Below are 17692 nucleotides of genomic sequence, written 5' to 3'. Positions count from 1 at the left end.
GTAAGGCTGGTCACATGACCGCGGGAAAAGGGAGCTAACTTGTGGGTGAGTGTATTTTTACGTCAGCTTCGGGAACTACAAAGGATTCAAGTGTTCCACTACCATTCGCAAGGGAAAGGGAGATAAGCAAAAGATCATGAGTCAGGATAAGTATAAAATATCAATTTTACTTTAAAAATTACATATTTGTTGATGAGAAGAATTATTAACAATTATTAGTATGAGAAGTGTGTCCTCAAATTCTTACATAGCTATGGTGAATAAATATAGTTTTGATTAGCGCCACAATACACTATATTATACATGGACCACTTCTAGATTATATTCAGAAAATTGTTAGATAAATGTGTTACCTCTCATCACTGACAAGAAGTATGTTGATTTCTTACCAACATTTTCTGCATTTTTGTTTTTGATCAAGTGTTACTTCTCTGATATAACTGATCGATACTTTGACCTCTATGATATATATTGATAGCAAACCTACTTGTAGGAATATTGTAAGTGGTTATGTTAAACTAATTGACTGTAGTTTGTGTTATTACTCTGCAGACATTAAATAGGCAAAATGATGATTGGTCTCAGGTGAGTATCTATATCTAAGTCGTGAACACAAGTAACAGCACTGGATTTCTCACAGGCCAGGAAGTCACATGATCAAGAAAGCTGATGCAGACCTCATTGACTGTGTGCTTGACCTTTGTGCAGAACAAGACTTTGATGCAACTCTCAGTGTATGCCAAAAACAGAGGTAATTTGTTCACCAGGGGCGATAGGGTCGTTTGTGGTTGAAGACTTCGGGGTTGGCTCATCATGTCGAAGATATGGATTCAGCTCACCAAATGAGTACAATTTCTGGTGCTTGTCACTGATTCGCACACCAATTACTGTCTTGTGTAAAATTATTGAGACATTTTGACTGCATAATGAAGGTTATACTTTGATGTCAGACTGAATTATCAAATAACAAGTGAGGTGTTGTCCCTTGTATCTAACTGGAACCTCCACACATTTGGCACAACATCATCTGGAAGACACTGATCAGATTGCTGTATAGATAGCACTATAATTATGCCCATAATTATGTGTGCTCTACAGATGAGTGCCAAACGTAAGATAAATTAAGGTATACCGCCCAGAAAGGTGTGTGCTGTATAGATATTTCAAGGCACAGGACACAGAATAACATCTGCTTTGTAGATAACTCAGGGGAAAAAGTTCAGAATTACGCCTTCTATGTAGAAGACACTGCTCGGTATGACATTGGCTGTAAAATAGCTGAAGAGTCACTGTCGAGAATTACCTCTGTTGTATGGACAACCTAGGACATTGTCCAGAATGACCTCCTCTGTACAGATGGCACTGTCCAGAATGACCTCCTCTGTAAAGATAACTCAGGACACTGTCCAGAATGACCTCCTCTGTATAGATCACTCAGGCACTGTCCAGAATGACCTCAGGATAACTCAGGGCACTGTCCAGAATGACCTCCTCTGTAGAATGATAACTCAGGGCACTGTCAGAATGACCTCCTCTGTACAGATGACTGTCCAGAATGACCTCCTCTGTATAGATAACTCAGGACACTGTCCAGAATGACCTCCTCTGTATAGATAACTCAGGACACTGTCCAGAATGACCTCCTCTGTATAGATAACTCAGGACACTGTCCAGAATGACCTCCTCTGTATAGATAACTCAGGACACTGTCCAGAATGACCTCCTCTGTACAGATGGCACTTTCCAGAATGACCTCAGTATAGATAACTCAACTGACCCTCCTCTGTAAAGATAACTCAGGACTCTGTCCAGAATGACCTCCTCTGTAAAGATAACTCAGGACTCTGTCCAGAATGACCTCCTCTGATAACTCAGGATCTGTCCAGAATGACCTCCTCTGTACAGATGGCTCAGAATGACCTCCTCTGTAAAGATAACTCAGGACTCTGTCCAGAATGACCTCCTCTCTGTACAGATGGCACTGTCCAGAATGACCTCCTCTCTGTACAGATGGCATTGTCCAGAATGACCTCCTCTGTATAGATAGCTCAGGACACTGTCCAGAATGACCTCGTCTGTATAGATAACTCAGGACTCTGTCCAGAATGACCTCCTCTGTACAGATGGCACTGTCCAGAATGACCTCCTCTGTAAAGATAACTCAGGACACTGTCCAGAATGGCCTCCTCTGTATAGATAACTTAGGACACTGTCCAGAATGACCTCCTCTGTATATATAACTTAGGACACTGTCCAAAATGACCTCCTCTGCATAGATAACTCAAGACACTGTCCAGAATGACCTTTGCTGCATTGATACTCAAAGGAAAAAGTCCAAAATGAAATCTGTTGCTTTTATCATTTCAGCTACTGGGCAGGTTGTCTCCAGTTGTGGAAGAAGAAAACTATGTTGTCATGGCAACAAATGCTGCAACTGATTGTGAAACTTGGTGATATCACTCTCCTTGATGATTCACACTCATATGGTGAGGTTATACATAGTGTAGATTGAGCATAATGTCTATTTGATGAATTATATTCAACGAATCACACTTTTCAAAGTCAAAAGATTTTTCTGTCCTGAAGAGTTCAGAAAGTCAACAACAAACAATCTGTTTAATCAATTACTTTGTAGGGGAAAATATACTATTTCTGATAAGTCCTACCGATTGATAAAAGTAAAACAATTGTGAATGTATATAATGTCAAACTCACTGGATCCCTGCTTTACTGATGTTCTCAGGTTATCTCCCAAAGACAGCAGAGGAATGGGAATACTTCCTGCACCTGTACACAGACTCACTCTCCTCCAGGCCAGCTTCTGATTGGACAAATAGTCTGACGTGGGAGGGAATCAGTGAGCTGATGGTGAAGACAATTGGTCCAAGCGTTGCCATCATGGTGTTGCAGGAATGTCATCTCCCAGAGAGAGCATTGTCACCTCAGTTCTACCAGATGTGTATACTAGAGTCTCTTGTGCACCGCCAACAGAGGTGAGATGTTTGTATCTCATCGTGAACACTTTGTGTGTAATGTTGTATACAGAATGTTGTGGTAAAATATGGTGAAATCTCAAATTCTGTTAAGGCCATATTTATATGTTTACATATAATGCTCATAGGTTAGATTAATGGCATTGGCATGTCACAAATAACAACATTATTGACTGGTCAGGTTAATGGTATGAGTAAATTTACAATAGGATTCATTTCTTTCTCTTTGACCATTTATTGTATGCTTTTGTTGTTTATAAAGCTGAGAAAAGCAAGGAGGAATTTTGTTAACTGTGAATATATTCTTTGTCTTGTTTCTTCAGACTGGTTGTACACAATATGCTGGAAAAGGTGGACACATACCTTTGGGCAAAAAAACAACCACATCTCGCTCCCCAGGTAGGTCACCAGTCTCTTTGATTTGAGCTTGTATATTTTCGTCCAAGATATTTTTATGGATTAAACTTCTTTTTTATTTCAGGTGAACTAAGGTCCTGATGAAGGGACCTGGAATGGTCCCGAAACGTTGTGAGGGAAATAAAAAAGAAGTTTAATCCATAAAAATATCTTGAACATCTATGTACAACTTCAAAATGCCACTGAAAGACATTGTATATTTTTGTCTTTAATGTCTCGACCTTTCCAAAGACCTGTGTCTGATACTGTTACCATGGTTACAGCTTTTGTATGCGGTGCGGGCAGAGAAGCAAAGTCGTTTGGGGGCAGAGGAGGACCGACAGGAGTACCAACAGCTGGTGAGTTCCACGTGTGGTTGATTTTGTGTCATAACCTAGTGGCAGGTATCATTGCTCCTCATTTTAAGTCATTTGTTTTTTTGAAGTCACTACATTTTCTAGTCCCCTCTTGATTGTTTACATGCTGCCAACATATAGCTGGATTCTTTTTCAGAAGAAGTCCTCCTTGGGGTACATATAAGCTTTAAAATGCCCATTTTAAATCCTACGACAGTTGTAACTATATTTTTCAATAAAATATTTACAAAACAAAAATCTCGTTTTGTCTGGTGAGACCACCCTTACAAGGCCCCAACGGGCCCCCTACAGCCAAGAGCAGGTAACTCTCGCCGTCTACCACGTACCTCACTTTACATGCTGTCGTTCTGTTGAATAGACGTGCGTGGTGTTAGTTTTGAGTTTGCTCTCCTACCGATACGATGAGTGTAAAAGAGTCTCAAACTGTATGTATGGTTCCTTTCTTTACGCTTGGGCGTTAGATGGACTTCATATATTGATATTTTCATTCATCTTTTGTTGTAACATTGCCGTGGGTTCTCTGTTTTCCAGCCTTGTGGCAGGCAAAATGGCAGACCGCGCGATCATGGTATCCTTGCTACATGTTAGCTTGTAGTAGGGAGTTCATATGTTATGTATGCATATTACATGGTAGGCTTGCCTAAATTCTCTCTCTTTTCAGCGAATTTGTGGTAAGTCGTTGTTGAGTAATTTTGATAGTGTTCGTTTCGTATCACTCAACTTTACTCACTAGTATGTACATGCAGGTGCGGCTAGCCTTTTTTCTGCTTTGCATTGTATGTTTCAGCCGGAGCGAAGCGCAGATCCCAGGCTGTAGGTCTGTGAGTCTATCGCCAGGCCAGGAAGGCTGTTGAGTGTGGCGGAGCTACCGATGATCACCTCGGCGCTCGAGGTCTACCTGTGTACACCAGGGGAACCCTGCATCCAGGACTACCCTGGGCCCGTCAGGCTACAGATCCCCAGCGCTGTTTGCAGGTCTCGGGATGTCTATCGGCGGGCCAATGTTGAGTGTGGGGCTACCGATCACCTCGGCGCTTCTACCTGTGTACACCAGGGTAACCCTGTATTGTCAGGCTACTCCCAGGTGTTTCGGGATCGGGGTTTCGGCAATGGTAGGGGCATCCGGGACAAGGCCTCACACTCTACCGTCAGACTGCCGTTCTTTCCCCTTAACAGCTTAATGCTGTATGCTCTACTCTGCGCATCTCTCAGCTCAGCTGAGGGAGCTGGTGGAAAGGGGAAAGAGCGCCGGTGAATTTTCATCGGCGACTCTGGGTGGCATCTGACGGAGGTCAAATCTCATCTGGCTAGGGACTGCATTGTAGCTGTGCCAGCCAAATGATGAGTGCGGTTATGGGCCTATGGCGCCCGGGACTGTTTCGAGGAATACGGAAGTCTGTCGAGCTTCTCGTTAATCCATCAGGTGCCCAGGCACCGGCAAACGTTATGTTGCCGACTGCAGGGGTTTACTGTATTCTGCCGCAAACCCCGGTCGAAGTGCGCCGCACACCAGTGTTGGCTTCCCGGGAGACGGCGAAAATACTCTATGCCGAGATCCAGTCTCTGCTGGGCAAGGCAACCATCGAGGTGGTTTCCAATGGTCAGGAAAATGTAGGGTTTGACTCCATTTATTTCCTTGTTGCAAATAAGAACGGAATGTTCAGACCCATTCTCATCTGAGAACTGAACAAGTTAATAGAGGTACTGTCCTTCAAGATGGAGACACCGCTCTCGGGGATCTCATCTGTCGAGACAGGGGATTGGTGCACGTCAATCGACCTCGAGGTCGCGTACCTCCTTGTTCCATTGCACCCTGATTTCAAGATTTACCTTCGGTTCTTCTTCGATGGGACGTGCTACCAGTTTCGTGTGCCCCCCTTAGGCTACCTTACGGCGCCAAAGGTGTTCACCTAATTGAGGTTTATTACAGCCCAGATAGCCAGATCGCAGTGCCGGTGTTCTAACCCGTACCTAGGCGACTGGCTCATCAGGGTTTTAGAATAACAGTTGAGTCTGGGAACCTCACGATCAGTGTTGGTCACTCTTACGAAACTGGGCCGAATTGTCAACCTCACAAAGTCAGATGGACAGATGTCAGGCATCTCTCCGAGGGGCTCCCCCCTGGAGACACCGTCGCTCTCAGTCCAGCCAGATACATCCCTCTCGGGTTGGGACGATGTTCTCGGCGACCTGCAGTCTCTTCACAACGAAGTCACAACCTGCACATCAATGTGCTGGAATTGACAGCAATCAGGTTGGTGTTCAATCCCGCACGCCGGGATTCGAATTACCTTTTCGGCCAGACATTCTCACTCTGAACGGGGCGCCACACCCGAATCCTCGGATTCACTGGGTGGCTTGGCCTCTGTCGGGTCTAACCCCGAGACACGCCGAATTCCTGCAGCCGTTGCAGACACAATTCTGGCTTCGAGGGGAGTTTGGACACCCGGGTACTCCATGGCTATTTCCACGTTTCACACCTCATTCGATGGTGCTCTGCATAGGCAGTACCCTCTCGTACAGCGCTTTGTAGCTGACATGAACAGGGTTCAACCTCCTCGGCGGCGACCCAGCCCACCTTGAAATTGCCAATTATTCTCAATTGGCTGTCTGGCCCTGACTTTTCAAGTATATCGTCTCTCTCACGTGGAAGACGGCTTTACTTGTGGTGGTGAGTTCTGGTAGAAGGGTCGGGTACATCCATGCGATACCCACTGACCCGACACTGACAGTATTTTATGCTGATCATGTCCGTATTCGCCTCCCGGATACCTACCACTCTCAGTTCCATATTGCTTTCCACGTGACTGCTCATATCGAACTTCCACCCCTTACTCAGCCTTCCACACCGGGGACCGATCTTTCGATTGCTCACCCATTGGAGTGACTATAACGAACGAACGAAAGGGATCCGTACAGGTGCCCATGTGTTCTGTTTGGTGGCGGGGACTGGGAGTCTACTTGCAAGCGGGCTTTATCTCCTTGGCTTGTTTCCGTAATTGTTCGGTTACAGTGCTAAGGTTTACCTTCCCGAGGAGTTGAAGGCAGACTGGGTAGGGCAGATGCCGCTTTGTTGGCAATACACAGCGGCACTGCTCAATGAAGATCGGTTCTGTCGCTCTTTGGAGCCGGCAGAACGCCTTCATTCGCCATTACCGACTTGACACGCATTCTTAAGGATCGTGCTCGGTTTGGTCTTTCTGTTCTCTCCAGTGGAGAGTGTCGTGCCACCCTGACCAAGTTTTGTAACTGGTCGCAAGTGGTACCAGGTTAGTGTAATAGTGAGCCAACAGACCCGGTGAAGATCACTATATTGAATAGGTCTTCACCAATCCATTCTTGTCATAAAGTCGACTTTGAGTGTACATACGTCGCTACGCGGGATCACCTGAAGGCAACAGAGGACGGTTGACACGTTCATCGGTTCCCAATTAACCAGATCGATGCTCATGCTGTTGATCACTGGATTGTCTGGTCCAGATTCGATTATTTACAGACCCCACGGGTCACTGTTTGGAATATTGCTAAGTCGCGCCGCATGTCACTTGACCACTCACTCAATCAGTGAGCCAACACATGTTCGGCTACGGCTTTTTAAGCTATTCAGGGGATTTTTGTACGCTAACAGTTTTTTCCCCCTTCCCGAGACTTCGGTATTTTGGTGTCTGTGTTAATCAGCACTTTGGGAGATGGTGGTTTACACTAACCCTCCTCGCGCCGAGAGCGTTTGGTGGGGGTGTTTTATCCTGCTTTTCGCTCGTACAATGCATGGCGTTTGTACTCCTTCGATTTCCTCAGAAAGTGTTTAGCGAGGCTAATAATTTCTCTGAATTAATTGTTCGGTTACAGTGCTAAGGTTTACCTTCCCCCGAGGAGTTGAAGGCAGACTGGGTAGGGCAGATGCCACTTTGTTGGCAATACACAGCGGCACTGCTCAATGAAGATCGGTTCTGTCACTCTTTGGAGCCGGCAAAACGCCTTCATTCGCCATTACCGACTTGACACGCATTCTTAAGGATCGTGCTCGGTTCGGTCTTTCTGTTCTCTCCAGTGGAGAGTGTCGTGCCACCCTGACCAAGTTAGTAACTGGTCATTGGTATTTTGGTGTCTGTGTTAATCAGCACTTTGGGGGATGGTGGTTTACACTAACCCTCCTCGCGCCGAGAGCGTTTGGTGGGGGTGTTTTATCCTGCTTTTCGCTCGTACAATGCATGGCGTTTGTACTCGTTCGATTTCCTCAGCAAGTGTTTAGCGAGGCTAATATTTTCTCTGAATTAATTGTTCGGTTACAGTGCTAAGGTTTACCTTCCCCCGAGGAGTTGAAGGCAGACTGGGTAGGGCAGATGCCGCTGTGTTTTATCCTGCTTTTCGCTCGTACAATGCATGGCGTTTGTACTCGTTCGATTTCCTCAGAAAGTGTTTAGCGAGGCTAATAATTTCTCTGGATTTTATTGAGGTCCCGGCAAAGCCCTCTTCCAAACAGGAGGGGTGCATTCGAGCATTAGTTTGCAGTACTTATTAGCTCGACTCATGGGTTATTGGCTTTTAAGGGTTTTTTACGCTTTCCCTACCCTTATACCTCTCGCCACGCTTCGCTGGTTGAGGCTATATTAGGGTTGGGAGTTTTTTCGACATGTCCCCATACATTTCCATTGTAATGGTTTGGGGTGGGTTTTTATGTCATAATTGATTTGAGCCAATTGACGTATAAGCTTGGACTCTCTATTTCCCGCCCTAGCCACGCCCCCGCCTGATTGACATCAGCGGTTAGGTGGCTCGGTAAGTGTGTTTTTTTCTATTTCCAAAATCGGTTGTAGATTTCACTCCACAACGGATTTAGTTGTTGCCAGACAGAATGCCACTCCGGCTCAAATAAAAGACAAAATAGTCTTTGGGACAACTGTCTTTTATGCTTATATGTACCCCAAGGAGGACTTTCTTCTGTAAAAGAATTATACAAACCTGTAGGTTATGAATTCTTTGAAGAAAGTCCTCCTTGGGGTACAGCCACCCGCCTCCCCTCATTCTGTCTGATATTTTCAGCATGAAAAGTGAGGTACGAGGTAGACGGCGAGAGTAACCTGCTCTTGGCTGTAGGGGGCCCGGTAGGGCCCTGTAGGGGTGGTCTCACAAGACAAAATGAGTTTTTGTTTTGTAAATATTTTATTGAAAAATATAGTTACAACTGTCGTAGGATTTAAAATGGACATTTTAATGCTTATATGTACCCCAAGGAGGACTTTCTTCAAAGAATTCGTAACCTCTACAGGTTCGTATAAATATTGCCAAGTGTGGCAATTAAAAACAAAGAAATATGTAAGCCATCATGCTATGACTGTCTCGACTCCAAGTCAAAGCAGAAATCTCTGTGATTTATAGGGTTCATCTAGTAGTATAGGAGTAGGTTTGACTATACAAAGTATTTGACAAGAACACATTCAGCAGAAACATGTTGCGCTGTTGTTTCCCACAATATCTGATGTTATCTGTTGTTCTAAATTAGAAGGTCAATGTCAGTATTTATGTATAGTCCCTACATTGCCAGCCAGGGATTCCAACTTTCACACACATATAGATGTTCCACTCACTGGTCTATATTGTGTCTCCAGTTTTCCCGGTTGTCGGTGAAGCAGCACAGCGAGGGACGCAGCATGGAGGATGCAGAAGCTCACTGGGGCATCGCTGCGAACATAACTGGGTGAGAACATGTTAACACTGTCTCCCTGATATGGACTTGTGTTGAACAATCAATACACAAATGATTGATTGTTTCAGTTTGCTACCAGAATTCAATTATTGAACATGTCCCAATTGTTAGCAGAATTCTAGTTATGATAAAAATGTTATTGTTAAATCTGAATGATATGTCTACATACTGTATACAAACTATAGAAACCAGAGGCTGAAGGCATAAGTTATGCAAGCCATCAGGCCAGTCTGTCATATCAGTGAGCCCCATGACCTCCCAGTTCTCTTTATTCTGCTAAAAGCATGGGATTTTTCTTTCATTTTTCCCAGGTACCCTGACAGGGTGTAATATGCAGATTTTAACATATTTTTTTCCTGAATATGGTGTGGCTACGGGAGGCTGGCTTGTCAAAGGACCAGCAGTTCTCTAATAAACAAGTGTGTCCCTAACCAAGTCAGGATTACATGACTAATATGGAACCTAAACATCTGTGTCCTGCATCACATGTGATACAACTGAAACACTGCTCAAAGTGACAGAAAACTCAACTTAGTAACTAAATATAGTTTGTTTTTAAACTGTCCTCTGAAGAAAAAGACATCAATCACTACAACAGTATGTTATTTGGGGTAGGGATATTTCAGATCACTCATGATCAACATGTGTTTCTTTGTTTATTGAAAGTGGAATAATCTAAAATGCCCCGTATCAACCCAATATGCATATATCTTGAAATCATGAAAACTAATAGATATAAGACCCTAAGTGCATCCTGTTGTCTCACTGACAGCATAGTTATGTTTCTACAGAGGCTGTCGGAACTGCGCTATCAGTCTCACTGAGACGGTGTCACACATCGTACCTGGAGTCATCATCTTTACTTGTGGTATGTCACCTTAATATTCATCTGTATACACATATACACATCTCTTTCCAAAATGTTAACTTAAAATATACATTACCTTGATACTCACATCATTACCTCAATACAATGTGTGAAGCCCATTTCTGGCGTCCCCCGCCATGATGTTGCTGGAATATTGCTAAAAGCGGCATAAATCCAAACTCAGTCAGTCAGTCATTACCTCAATATTTACGTCATTACCTGACCCGTGAAGATCCGGGTAGAATAGGTCTTCAGCAACCCATGCTTGCCACAAAAGGCGACTATGCTTGTCGTAAGAGGCGACTAACGGGATCGGGTGGTCAGGCTCGCAGACACATGTCATCGGTTCCCAATTGCGCAGATCGATGCTCATGCTGTTGATCACTGGATTGTCTGGTCCAGACCGCCGCCATATAGCTGGAATATTGCTGCGTGCGGCATAAAACTAAACTCACTCACTCACTCACTCACTCATATCATTACCTTAAAACTCCCATCATCATCTTAATACTGATATCATCACCTTAATACTCATGTTAGGTTGATACTCACATTATCACCTCAATACTCACTCCTACACAATACTCACCAAAATACTTTCATTATCACCTCAATACATACATCATTATCTGAGGTCATGTCTCAGATACTGATATCTCTTCTTTAGTTTAATGGAGACTGTTACACTAAGTACAAACATGGTACTGCTGTACGGGCATTGTTATGCTTTGACATTGTGAGGATGAATGTTTGGACCTATAAAAGCTTCAGCTTCAGCAGAAAGGAAGAAACAGGAAGTGACGTCAGTGCTTGATTGTGTTGCAGGTCACAGCTTCCACAAGTTCTGTGTTCCTCTTAAAGTCTGTCCCCTGTGTCATGATGACCTTGAGTTGGATGAGCATCTTCACAGGCCAAATGACACCACAATCGACTGACCCTAGACAAGACTAGCATTTCCACAGGCCTTGTGACACCACAGCCGTCTGACTTCAAAGAAGACAGGTACCACCATGGGCCAGCTTCACCACAGAATGTTCACTTCAAGCAATGTACAAGTACCTCAATCGACCGGCAACTCCACAGCCGACTGAGCTCAAACACAACCAGCTCTTCTGCAGGTCCATAACCACAGCCATCTGAAACTAAACACAACATCCAACTCACCATAAACAACACAAACACTTCCATGGGCCCAGCCTCACCTGTCACTATCTTGTATAAAAATCTGTGCCAGCACATAGCTTCAAGGTGTGGAGCTGTAGGCTTGTAAATTTCAATTAAATGCAGAATTTTGTCAGCACCTGCAGCCAATGATAAAACAACCCAAACACACAATCAGTGCAAACTTCTTTCAGTGTAGGTCTGTTTGAAAAGAAAATAGACATGACCAAGAGTATTAGAAGGTTGTCTTGTTTTAGTGTCAGTTTTTCATATTTTGTATGTTCAGGTTTTTTTTAGATGTGCTGATGAATATTCAGATTATACAAGACAAATCTTGTGGCTAACAACTTCTTGATTTATTTTTCACAACATTTCTAGTTGTTATCCATGATTTTTCTTGTATTACTACACCATTTTCTAAATGCTTTTGAAGAATGTTCAGATTGTCCTAAAGTATGATTCATGTGCATGATAAATTAATTACAAGTAACTCCAGGAGTTAAGAGTTGAAATATCACCTATTGAGTGATATGTGACAGAAACCACAACAGGATCACTACATACATAGATACAGACAAGTTGCTAGTACACAAGTACACAGAATAAGAGATGGCACTGTGCAGTTACAGTAATGGCTGAATGATAATATTGTACTGTCCAGTTGGTGAAAGTCTGTCCCGAAAATATTACAATCCAATAATGAGGAAAGAACAGTATGTCTTGAATGTGGAATGAAAACTCCTCTTAATTAATATAAATCTTGAACATTGAACATATTCTCAGTGTACCTGGCCTTGGAACTACACCTGCAAGTGACTTCCAGACCATTCTTAAATGATTATCCTGAGAACATGAACAATATATATTTCAGACTCAAGACAGTGACAGACAAATCCAAACAGTGCACCTACCTATTTGTCTTGTGGTCTTGGGAAGTACAATATCCTGCTTACAAAATTACACAACTCTTGCAGTCAGTTTAAATGATGACATAGTTAGAAATGGTTAAATGTGGTTAAGTCTCTTTCATCTTTGTGATTCTCTGTGGGAAAACATTTATCACTTACATTTGGGAAAGCATGTATTTGTACAGAATGTCCATTATACCAAACAGGTTATTCCCTGATCTCATTATGATTAAAAAAGAACTGCCATCTCAGTTCCTATGAAAAGGTAGTTATTTCAGTGTTAGATTTTAGTAAATGTAAAACACCTGTTTCCTTATCCTTATCTTTGTATATATTGTAGTGTCCTTTATACATTTGTGAAGTGCTATTATATGATGCTAATCATGTAAATAGTTTGGTAGAGTGTTACCCATGTTGTCAAAACTTGTGCCTGATCCGTTTCCGCTGTACATGATCAAAACATGAACAAATGGTCATGCCAATGGTCAGATAATACTTTCCTAACTACTTTATAAATTAGTCAAATGAACTTAGTTCAGTGTTAAAGTTGAAATTAATCATGATGATAGTGGTCTACCTTTAACACTGTTTCATAAACAACAATTCCAGATGAGGGATTCAATAATCAAATAAACAGAATTAGGCCAGACCAATTTTATTTCTTGTTTTAAGGATCAGCCTGTTGTATTTTGTCAACAATAAATAGTAAAATACTTTGAGTATTTAGAAGGAATATTACTTTCATTGGTGATTGTATTTTATTGTTTTTCCCTCCTGCCTTTAGGTTTTCTGAGGACAAACATCCGTAAAACAAGAAATAAAATTGGTCTGGCCTTACGTTCACTGACCATCTGATATTTACTGTAAACAGCAATGTGATGTCATACCTTGGCGTATTCTCCATGTCAACAGCCAATCATGTAATATTTGAATGATCAACTACACAATTTTGTTCATGAATGTCCTATTGTTACCAGTGACTTTGTAATTAGTAATGAATATCTCAGTCTTCCCTTCCTGTTATGCAAGTGCCTTGAGTGCATTATGGATGTCCAGGGGAGTGATGTGGGGTGGCACAGAAATGGGAAGCTCTGTATAAGCTGTATTCCATTTCATATCTTATATCTGATTACCAATTGTCATGTTACCTTATATGGCCAGATAAACAAATAACGGACTTGTCCATTATTATGCAAATGTGTATGGTGTACCTACCTCAGAACTAGGACTGAAACATTGTAAGTAAGTGTTGAGATGACCATAGAGTATTAGCTGGTGTTTGTTTTGAGGGTCTTCATGGGTATTGTGCTTAGCATAAAGCAACTAAAATGTACTATTGTAAGTGTAAACATTTATCATAAAAGAGTAAATAAATACTAAATGTTCCTAAATATTGATAACATAAAATTAAACCTTTCAAACTTAAAACTAATTATGATTCCTCCAATCAGTTCAAGACATTTTTATTGACAAACAGGAAAAAAATACTTTTGTTAACACACAAATTATACTGACTTTTGACTTGTGTGCTATTGAATGATGGCAGTCATCCTTTTTCATTGCTACACACAACTGTTAACTTGTGATACTACAAATATACACAAAGGCAAAAGTTATAGTGATTGACTTGAAGTTAGATATGCGAATTAACAACTGATATTTTTATGATGAGACTTTTTTAATATTGCAAGAAAATCATTCCACAATAGGATTTTAAATGACACATTTTAAACATTTCTGGCGCACACATGCTAATGAGGTCACAGTGAGAGAACGGTCAAAATAAAAATTCACACAGTCAATAACATGCATATCCACCATGAGCATTGATGCATGTTTGACACCTGGCGCCTCATAGAGCCAATCAAACATCGCAAGAAGCACCTGGCAGAGTTCTGAGATTTGGCCAATGTCTCAATCTCCTCTCCATTTCGTTCCAGATGTTTTCAATAGGGGACAGGTCTGGGGATTTAGTGGGCCAGGGAAGGGCATTAACATTGTGCTTCGCCAAGAACTGCTGAACCACCCTGGCGACATGAGCTCTGGCGTTGTCCTGCTGGAGATTCGGTATGACGACTGGATTAACAATTTCATCTCTGTACCTGAGACACGTTAAATTTCCATTGATGACAAGCAAAGGTGTACATCCAGCACTCGTTTTCCCACCCCAAACATAACGCTCACCACGTCACCGGTAAACTCGTGTTCGAACATCAGTGCGGAGCAAGAGGAATCTGGACTCGTCAGTGAAGAGAACACGTCTCCACTCACATGCTCTCCACCGCAGATGTTGTCTGCACCTCTGCAGACATAGACATTAGTGACGTGATATCAAAATTTGTTGTCCGGCAGGATGTCTAGCACGTATCCCCGTGTGCAGCCAGATGGTTCTTGGTGATATCCTGTTGACTCCAGGAACTGATCGGGCTGTCAGTGTGGCTGGTTGGAATCTGTGGCGCAGATGGGTGGTTCGAATCCAATGATGGTTGCGTGGTGTGGTTACAGATGAACAGCCGTGGCATAGAGAAATGCAAGCAGATTCTTCCAAATTTGTGTTGTTTTTGGGACCCGTTGAGGCCTCAACAATGATTTGAGGTTTAGAGTTACACTTTTTAAAAGGCACATTTTATGCCTTTTTTCCACGGACTTCCATGAAAGCATGAAAAATGCATGCAAAACTGCCAACTGGGCCCTGTTTGGGTCATGGATTTAGTGTATTATAAAGAATATATAAGTGCATTATAAAAAATTCACATTTATATGAACAAATGTGTTGATCACACTAACTTTTGCCTTTGAGTATAGTAGCATATATCCATCTTGAAAGAGATGAGATTGGTGACAGAGAGTGAGGGGCTTTGGTCCTCTCTCACACCAAAACACAGGTAGCATGAGGTCCTTCTTTCCCCCCTGTAATATGTCTGTTTACTCTATTGTGAACTGGGTACCTGAGAGGAGGAGATGGTTTGCAGAGGAAGCAACAAACAAATAACTATTGCCATAGTTACACAAATTGTCATTAGAGCATCAGTTTTGGTTTCTGTTATTTCAGTAATTCACCTTGGCAACAACAAAACATTGTTTTGTTTACAAATTTATGCATGGTATGTGAAGCGCCTATCTTATGTGGAAATATTTAGAAAACGGTGCTTAACTTTAATCAAGATCTACATATAGGTGTTACGTGTATATCATGGAACTCCCTTGCAGATTTATGTGTAGTAATCCTTTGTTTTTGTTGTTTGAGAAAGTGCCTTCAGCAAAATGATGTCATGTTTCTTGTGACTTAATGTCGAAATGAATTCCTTGCTAGATAATCTGTACTTCTGCATAGTTTATACATTATTCTCTGAGCATTTGTTTGTTGACTCACACTGTTCCCATGTGTTTATGTGACGTGTGTGGTGAAGGACACAGGTAGTGTTCATTCCTAGGATAATAAACATGTATTATTATCCATATGGCAGAACATAAGCAGTGTCATATACATGTATATCACATGGGCACATATCACTTTTGCCAAGTAACCATTGTTTCTGTATTTCGTCGTCTGTGATGTCACTACAATTGAACGTGACATCAACAAAGAGGGCCATCACACTTGCTTACTGTGTTTTACTTCACAAATGTACATGAATAAAATGGATGATAAGAAATCATTACACTAGAGCAAGAGTGTCGAAATTTTGTTCAGAACTCCAAGAAGTTTCAAATGGTTGCCCAAAACTTCTACTTTTGAAAATAATTTGTTTTTGGTTAATCAATTGTTAAAATGTTTTCTAATTGTTTGGAAGTCATGGTATGACAGATTTACATTTGATTAACTTCATTGATGTGAAACAATCAGGTGTTCTTAAACTGATTTTGAATAGTCTTATATACTCTGAAATGTGCACAACTAAATGGAAAGCTCCCACAAAGCTAATGGTTAATGTTTCAGTGATTTCCATTCTATACAATATCTCATTATCATGTTGTAGAATCTATTTGATTGCTTCTTGTTCTGGTGCCAGTTATATTCCAAATCTATGTATGACTGTAGATGTGTATACATGTATATCTGTAAATAGAAATCCTGTTCTTTGCTTCCATAGACCCAAGTTTTATATCCAAAGTGCTTTCAGCAACTAACACAGATGAGTGGGTATGGATTCTCTCCTTTCACATCTTCCTGCTGAAATGTTTCTGCACCGACTGCTGTATTTCTAGCAGCTGGGGACGTCTCTACTGTGATAATGGTCTTAGTCAGTACAAAATGTCGATCTTCAGATGTCCACTGTAAGTTTCCCTACTGAGTAGGGAAGAAAAGACACGACGGTTGGTGGTCAGTAATGCTTACTATGCAGTATATATTTATGCAGTGTTGCTCATATATTTATAGAAGTGTTTTATGTATGACTGTTTGATGTTGATGTGAACGTTTTCTGTCCCCCTATTTATTTACAATTGGACTTGTTCAGCCAAAATATTCACCTAGAAATTAATTAACTACACCCTGTATGTAAACACAAGGTGTCATTCATGTTAAATTTGGTGGAGAACAAATTGTTAAATGGAAGATAAGGCTCTTGAGTAATGAAAATCCCTAAAATGATGTCAGTATTCAATATTTTAATTGTTTCAATAACATGTTGATATGTTTACATTCCACTTCCGATATTTTGCCACAAGCTATATCATTGTTCAAAATTTAACAGGGGGTGCTTGATTAATTTCCATGTGTATAAGTGTCTTGGTTACTGAGCTTCTGATGCATCAGAAATTTGCAGCCAGAAAATCATCCTTATGATCAAAGTAGCTTTTACCTTGTTAGCACATTATATTTGAAAGAGGTCATCTGATCTCTCAAAATGTTATGGTGTTTGTGGGAGTGGATGCACATGCATGAGTGCATTTGCTATGGCTTGTCACAGGGTTTTAATGTTGGGTCTCAGGGTGCACAAGATTCATCTTGTAAAATTATATATTTCGTGCTAAGTCATTATTCATTTGTTGAAATATTTGTTGTGTAACAGTTATGATACTCAGTGACATCAAGCAAAGACCTGAGTGCTCAGTCAAAGGTGACATAACATGAATACCTATCCTCTGGTAACATGGAACACGATGTGAAGAACTGTGTACTCAGGTCATGTGACACAATGTCACAATCTCTATACTCAGGTGGCATGTAAGTCACACCAGCCAGCAGGATAACAATGAGGTCCAATCTTTCACCATACATTTCTACCAAATGGCAACCTATCCAAGTCCAGTATTTTACTAGGTCATGTAAATGCAAT

The 17692-nt window shown here is 41.6% G+C and overlaps 1 protein-coding gene and 1 long non-coding RNA gene across 2 annotated transcripts in view; both read left to right on the top strand.

Moving 5' to 3' along the window:
* The window catches only part of LOC124281743 (Hermansky-Pudlak syndrome 5 protein homolog), a 61683-nt gene extending 47607 nt beyond the window's left edge, over window positions 1-14076 (top strand). Inside the window, exons 22-29 of the mRNA XM_046717718.1 lie at window positions 641-751; window positions 2368-2486; window positions 2744-2993; window positions 3317-3392; window positions 3674-3748; window positions 9376-9464; window positions 10265-10341; window positions 11167-14076. Coding sequence (XP_046573674.1) covers window positions 641-751; window positions 2368-2486; window positions 2744-2993; window positions 3317-3392; window positions 3674-3748; window positions 9376-9464; window positions 10265-10341; window positions 11167-11276 — 907 coding nt within the window. The 3' untranslated portion in view covers window positions 11277-14076. The remainder of the gene's footprint in view (window positions 1-640; window positions 752-2367; window positions 2487-2743; window positions 2994-3316; window positions 3393-3673; window positions 3749-9375; window positions 9465-10264; window positions 10342-11166) is intronic.
* Window positions 7932-8215, top strand: LOC124281744. Its single transcript, XR_006899971.1, has 2 exons — window positions 7932-8012; window positions 8184-8215. It is a non-coding gene; the product is annotated as an uncharacterized LOC124281744 (long non-coding RNA).
* Window positions 14077-17692: the final 3616 nt, after the last annotated feature.

The sequence above is a fragment of the Haliotis rubra genome, unplaced genomic scaffold (genome assembly GCF_003918875.1).
Source record: "Haliotis rubra isolate DU_JTF1 unplaced genomic scaffold, ASM391887v1 Scf289, whole genome shotgun sequence".
Classification (NCBI taxonomy): Eukaryota; Metazoa; Mollusca; class Gastropoda; order Lepetellida; family Haliotidae; genus Haliotis; species Haliotis rubra.
This window is presented reverse-complemented; position numbering and strand designations above follow the sequence as displayed.